General features: G+C 40.0%; 1 protein-coding gene across 1 annotated transcript; it reads right to left on the reverse strand.

Annotated features, from left to right (window-relative positions):
* Positions 1-86: 86 nt before the first annotated feature.
* On the reverse strand, positions 87-1,648 carry LOC149102639 (uncharacterized). Its single transcript, XM_089274131.1, has 2 exons — positions 1,046-1,648; positions 87-427 (listed from the first exon to the last, which is right to left on the reverse strand). The coding sequence occupies exons 1-2, from the start codon at positions 1,283-1,285 to the stop codon at positions 158-160; spliced, it is 510 nt and encodes a 169-aa protein (XP_089130257.1). The 5' UTR covers positions 1,286-1,648; the 3' UTR covers positions 87-157.
* Between the last annotated feature and the right edge of the window lie 5,497 nt (positions 1,649-7,145).

Below are 7,145 nucleotides of genomic sequence, written 5' to 3' on the forward strand. Positions count from 1 at the left end.
GGACTGCTTGGTTCAAAACCTGAATGGAGTTTTATTGTTACAAATTCAGATACATGTAGTAGTTTATTCCTTCCTTCAGTCCTTTTAATGCATAACAAGGTGAAAGTATTTAACATGAAACTTGAAACTCCGTCCTGTAAGCCAAATCAGTAGAAAGTCAGTCAGATTCCCAATCTCTTGAATCAACATTAGGCGCATTGTTATAAATTGGCAAGCCGCCATGTCTGTTCTGGTAATCTTCTAGCAAATAATACACTATTTCCGGCGGATTTAGGCATGTCATCCATCGTACAGCGATGTTTTTCCATCGTTTTTTTCCAGGCCCGCTGAGATATCGACCAATCGGAAGACCATCATTCCCGCTAAAATGAGCGTTTAGACAGTCCCGGATGTTGCTGAAATAAGGGTTGCCTCCAATGTAGATAATCTGTAGGGACAGAAAATATAATTAGTATATCGTGACAGTATATGTCAATCTTGATGCACTCTGGATTTTTATCTTGTAACAGAAACATCTAGAAAGAAACTAAGAGGGAAACGAACAAACACAGAAGTAAAGAATTAGGCAAGCAAGCAAGAGAACATGAGAATAGAATTGTCCTCACACAATTATTACAACAAATAGATTAACACGAAAACGGCGAAGAGCTAGATCACGGGTTAAACAGGTTACATAGTCATCAAATTGATTTAACCTGGCCTGAAAATTTTCAAACAAATCGGTCATCTGGAAAAAAAATTTAAGTTTTCTTCGCAGCTGGATCCTGCCAAGGGGTGATTTCGGTCAAGACTAGCTCGAGATCGTCAATACTACCTCCCATTATTTCAGTACAAAGTCTCAATGTTTATCACTGAATTTTCCAATCAGGATTGAAATAAAATAATAAAAAAAAAACACGAATAAACCTTCAATTCATCTGGCAAAACTGAGAAGTCTAGAAACATATGCACTTTGAACTAATCTGAGTAGCCAAAATTAAAGCGAGACACATTGGCCGTTTTTGGCCACCTTTTCAACGGGAGCATCACTTGACTTGTTTCTCACCTCATTATTTCTGTAAATCTCGTAAACTCCTGACATTCGTGCGCCGTCCTGCACATTAAAGCTTCTGAGTGCGCTGTGGATGGGCTGTAAATCCATTTTCTCACGGTAAAAACGAACAATTTTAAGATGATCTTCATCCACCTCCTCCCCCTTGCCAGCTGTATCCATCGCGGACTTCTTCATCTTGGATAACCAGTTTGTTAAAACTAATAAGAAGTGGTCAAAAGTGAAGTGAATCATTTCAAGATTATTAGTGAGGCCGCGTCAACACTACGCCGGAGAAATTTAAAAACGCCGCTTTATTTCTACGGTTAGGCCTACCGTCCACACTAATCCCTCACGAAAACGCAGCTTTTAATTTCGAAAGCGCTCTTCAAACTGGAGTAATTTGACAACACCGGCTTTTCGTTTTCGTGTGGACGGAAAACATTTTGAAAACGAAGACATCCCGAAAATCACGCGTACGTGATTTCCCTGCCCGAGTTTTTTCGAACACAAATCCAAGATGATCGGCGACTGTTGCGTTTTTAAGTTCCTCTGTCGTAGTGTGGACGGAAAACATTTGATGCGTTTTCTGAGTGAAACCTCCGTTTTCAAATTTCTCCGTCGTAGTGTTGACGAGCTTTTAGTTCGGTTCTTTTGCTGAGTCACTGAACGCTGAGTCACTAACTGTATGTTTACTTTTAAGTCACAATCCTCAAGAAGACTACAGGTATTTATTCCAATCATCTCTGCCAGTTCAGGAGCTTGACTACTTTAACCATTAAACTGGATTACACACAGTAAAGAACGAGCGCGATCTGATCAACAAAATCCTGTGTATATTACAGTCAGTGATCAAAGAAAAAAACAAATAGATATGTTCGCAATATACGAACATCGTGTGGAACAAAAGAAACCTCAATTTTTAACACTCTAATGAGAGAAACGTTCGTTTTTAAACCGGCGCGACATTACTGAACCGTGCTTCCTTTTAACAATGCTTACTTCCCTGAAGAATAAAAAGATTTCTTGATCTTTCCATTCCACAAAACTTTCTCCTCGAATTGAGTCAGCATTACAACTTAGCACGTATTGCCGACCTATGACGCTGGCGTCAAAGAACTCCTTTACAGTTCACATACCTTTAAGTAGTCGCTCTGTTCAGTTCCATTCAAAAATGATACTTTCGGTTTCGGGATGGCTGGCAACGGTAGGATTAGTTAATTGAGCCTAGCAACCAAATGACTCTTTAGAATATCTCGCGCGGGAAACACGCGCGCGCATTTGAAATTCCGTGATTTGTGATTGTCTTTTTACACAAAATGACAACATTTAAATACCGAAATCTATCGACAAGTATGGTACCATTTAATCAAACAAGCCAAACCTTTAATCAATGAATATTTCTGAAAATGTTAAATGTACACAAATGTATTAAGGCGGATTTTCTCATTCTTTTTTCATTCTTTTTTCTTCAGTCGAACATACACTAAAATGAGTTCCTTTTTTCGTCATATTTTGTCCACCTAAAATCAGATATCAGGCACCTTATGAATCTCTGATATATATTCTGACCGGAAGGGAAATTTTATGCCTTTACAGCCAATAGTAAGTACAAAAATATTAACTTCTGCGACTTATCTGGAGACAATGAATTAATTAGCATTGGAAAGTTTCGTCACAGAGGCAAATTGTTAACTAAATTCGTTTCAAAGCACTAATCTATAGAGAGCGTGTTCTAATTTCATACAAAAAGAGAATAAGAAGAAGTGGTACAGCAAAAGTTGAATCATCTGTAAACGGCAGCAATTCATTGCGCTGAAGAAGATGGATTGCATTTCAAATTTTAAATCAACGAAGGAGGATCATATACACGAGGAAAAAGTTCTTCACTTCACAGGCTATGTTGCTTCTCAATCCGAATCATCGACACAAAAGTCGGACCAATCTGCAGCGAACAAGCCAACTTCGAGCAAAGTTGTTAAAGAAGACTTTTTTCGTTCATCAAAGGTTTTGGACGAGGAGGAAGAAGGACTAGACAAATATTTAGCCAATGGAATTAGTAGCAAGGGCGTATCAAAGAGAATCTTGGATGACGAACTGTTTGAACACGCCAATCAGAGTTTACCCTTAACTGCGTCCCAAACCTTGAAATTCCAGGGCAGAGCGAAACATTTCTTTGGACCAAGGCCAACTCAGAGGAACGATGGAATGCTCGTGGAAACTGGCGGAGTTAAAATTGCATCGCTGAATATCCAAGGCAAGCACTCCATCGAGGCGGAGAGAAAAGACAATTTGTTGTTATTCCGAAATGCACTTGGAAATAAAGAAATGGAATCACAGCGAAATCGCAGTGAAGTCAGCGATTTATCCTTATCTTTACCGCTGCCCGCTAGAAACAAAAAGGAAGGTAGCAGAACGGAAAAGAAGGAAAAAACCACACAACAAAACAAGGACAAGAACAACGAAAAGTTTAAAATGATCGTCAACAATTTAGCCACAGCAGTTTTGTATTCTTTTCAGAATGCGCTTGCACTTCAGGAACAACAAAGCCAAGAAGTAGATAAGTCATTCCTAAAATTTCTTCTCAGACGCGAAGTAAAAAAAATGTACCTTATCAAAGAACTGATCGAAGAGTTGGAGGCAATTATTAGCAGGTTTAAATTCCACGAGGATGATTTCAAAGATATCAGTGAAAATGTCGAGAGCTTACATTCTTTGATGCGCAAAGACTTGAAAGATCTTTCCAGCGAAGAAATCCCATATGAAAATCGAGAATATTACCCAGGTTTCATTGCAGTGTTCGCAATCATTGGTCGCATCGTGGCTGTGATTGGTTTAGCTGTGTTACTTCTTGGGAAATGGTCTGGTCTTCTCGTGTTTATTTTCCTGGTATTGGTGTTATTTCTTGTGATTAGACACTTTGTAAAGTAAAACCTTTACTTCGCAAAAACTAAATGAAAGGCAAAATGTAACTGCGTGGAAAAATGAGGGTTTGGAAGTTAGTTCGTTAGAGGTCGGAAAGCTGGATCAAAAAATTTCTCTCCCCATACAAACCTTTAGCTTCTTGCATGTTATTGTACTTTGCAAAATTTCACGCCTTTCACCCCTGGTTCAATATGTTCTGACTGACTTTTAAAGACTATAAATCTGAAAATTTAATTACGAAGAATCTAAAGGAACTAAATAAAGCAATTTTTGTTGCAAGTTGCAAGTTGAGATACCTTTAATTTTCTTTTTCCTGTAAGGGACTGTTATCCCGGTACACGAATCTTTTCTTTCACACGCATGAGATGAAAACTAGTCACTGTCGCCAGCGGGGTACCGATCACTCGCGCGCGCACGTTGCGCGTGTTGGAAATTAGATCCGTCCTCTCAAGCCAAAAGAATCGTTCAAGTAAGCGATATTTTTTTTGTTCTTTGTCGCATTTAGATGTAAATAGAGACTGACGGTGAAATTCCGGCGTATTCTAGGCTCAGTACAGCAGAATCAAAAGGGACCAGCTGAGTGCATTGTACGTCAGCGTGTGTCGTGGTTCAATTTCGAACACAAGACGTCATTTTTGTAACGGTCATAATCACGCAGAGTGCATAATACTTTGTTCTGTTGCTAACTCGAAGAGATTTTTTTTACATTTTCTTGTTGTAAGCAATCAAACTTAATTTTGAAGGACAAACAAGGGAAAAGCCGGGGCGAAGTTCACACCTTCAGAGTATAATGTCTCTCGACACACCACAGTGTAGTTTGAATGGATTTTTCCAGAGCGAAAGTTGTGAAGTTGATGAAATATCGCAAGCAGCGAAGGAGAATGAGATAGACGGCAAAAGCGAATGTCTGGAGGAACCGAGCTTCCTGAGTTCAGCGGAAACTTTAACCGCCACCCAACCACCCGCTGATGAAAGCTGGGAAGAACAAAGCGAATTGAATTCAGATCAGATGCAGATGTTTTTACTGAAAACGTCACTGCTAAATGGTTACAACATTGACGAGGACGTGAAAGGGGCAATAGAGAGTGGAAACATTAAAGAATATTGCAGAGATCTCGTCCCGAAGCTAACAGAATATGCGCAGACCAGGGGAGCAAAAGTTATTAAAGTAGTTGTTGGACTCAAAGACCAGGCCTTTGCGCTAGTGAGAGAAGAGAGACAACGAAAGAGAAGCGGCAAAAGCAAGCATGGCGATACAGGGCAAGAAAGCTTTAAAGCAAAGCTAGAAGCGTTACCAAAGTCATCACGGCGACTAGTCCTTGAGGCTCTCGCCAACCCCGACCCAGAGCATTTCTGTAATCGTATGGGGAGCGAAATACAAAAAACTGTGGTGGCCATGCACGCTCAAGCTAAAATAGATGCTAAACGCGTGGCAAGAGAGGTGTCAAAAGTTGCAAAAGGAAAGTGGAAAGAAATCAAGCTCGAAAAGAAAAATTCAAAGGGGGATGAAGGCGAGAAGAAGTTCGAGAAGATAAGTGATGAGAAAGAACTACTAGACTTTGAGAACAGCTATACTAACACAAGCAGCTTACAGGCGGATGAAGATTCAAACACAAGTAGCTTTCAGGCTTCGGATGAAGATTCTAACATCAGCAGCTTACAGGCAGATGAAGAGGAAACTTACTTAGAGGCAGAAGATCTTGAGCCGGTCAAGAGCGAATCTAACACGACCAGCTCACAGGAGAGTGAAGACACAAAGACCGCCGTCAACTCGGAAGTGACTAACAGCGAATCCGATGAAGATTCCGAGAAGCCTGCAATCGAAACGGATGACATCGACAAGCATGTGATCCCAACACCCCCGCCACCACCCCCGGTAAAACCAACTCACAATGCCAAGGTGAATGAGATCCAAGAAAACATTACGGAGCTTAAAAAATACCAAGTGAACCAGCTGCGAAAAGAACTCAGCTTTGCTATCGCAAGGTTAACTTCAGAAGTTATAAAGTCGTACGAGCAAGCTTGTATTCTACAGAAACACGGATCTCCATCACTAGAGAAATCCACGCTCGACTTTATAGAGAAACAAGAAACTAAAAAGACATTCTACATCAAAGAGATTTCGACGCGAGTGGACAAGGTTATAAAGATGCTCTCTCCACAATCAGAAGTGAACACGGAGCTTCAGGACCTCGATGAGACAGTCAAGTTGCTGCACTTCTTACAAACCACCAGGAACTATTACGTCGACAAAGTTGCAGTCACCACAACTACAAATTCATTCATGTTTTATTTTTTGCCACCTCTCGCTTTTCTTGCGATTGTTCTTACCTTGAGTCTTAATGGAGAGTGGCTCGGTCTGATATTGTTCCTCGCTGTCATTTTGATTTGCGTGATTAAATCCCGGCAGGGAATGAACTCCACCTCCAGGAAAAGAGTTGAAGTGTTTGCGCGAAAGAAGAAAGCGGAAAAGATTGATTAAGAGAGACTTACAAAGGACTTTTTTCACACGCTTTTGTTGCTAGCTACCTTACTTCAGAAAGGACTTTCTTACACAGAATTGCTTTTGAATTGTTCAGAAACGAGTTTATTCTGACTATTGTCGTTGAGTTACTTAAAAATATTTTGTTACAAACCTATTGTCATTGAGTTACTTTGAAAATCACAGCCTGTAATGTACAGACGTAATTATGTTTTAAATTGTGTACTTCCTAACAATCTTTTAAGAGCTAACAACTGGTTTCAATAGTAAATAAACTTTGCTAAAGTAAGCTGATTCGCATTCTCATGGCGTTTATACACCGGAATTTTACACCGGAATTTTACCACTTGTAAAAATATACGCACTGTGACTAATATATGCAACAGTACAAGCTTTTTGAGCCTTGAAGAAGAGTTGAAGAGAAGGGTTTATCTGATATTTAAGCGCCAGGAGAAAAAACTTACCGTTGTAATTCTTCTTATGTGGCTTATTGGAGACTTAACCTTAAAGTATTCCGATACATGACATATTTTACAAACGTTTCACTACACATCTCTGATTCTTAGGTCCCGTCCAAACTGCGCTGGAGAAATTTGAGAACGCAGCTTTATTTCCACGGTTAGGCCTACCGTCTACATAAATCCGTCACTTAAACGGAGCTTTTCGAAAACGCTCTTCAAACCGATGGAAAATGAAAACGCCAGCTTT

The sequence above is a fragment of the Orbicella faveolata genome, unplaced genomic scaffold (genome assembly GCF_042242905.1).
Source record: "Orbicella faveolata isolate gen_17 unplaced genomic scaffold, um_ofav_v1 contig_35, whole genome shotgun sequence".
Taxonomy (NCBI): Eukaryota; Metazoa; Cnidaria; class Anthozoa; order Scleractinia; family Merulinidae; genus Orbicella; species Orbicella faveolata.

Excerpts from the sequence above, each read along its gene's own strand:
- LOC149102639 (XM_089274131.1), bottom strand. The coding sequence starts at position 1,285 with ATGATTCACTTCACTTTTGACCACTTCTTATTAGTTTTAACAAACTGG. Across the intron at positions 428-1,045 it reads AGATTTACAGAAATAATGAG|ATTATCTACATTGGAGGCAA; the intron begins GTGAGAAACAAG and ends CTGTCCCTACAG.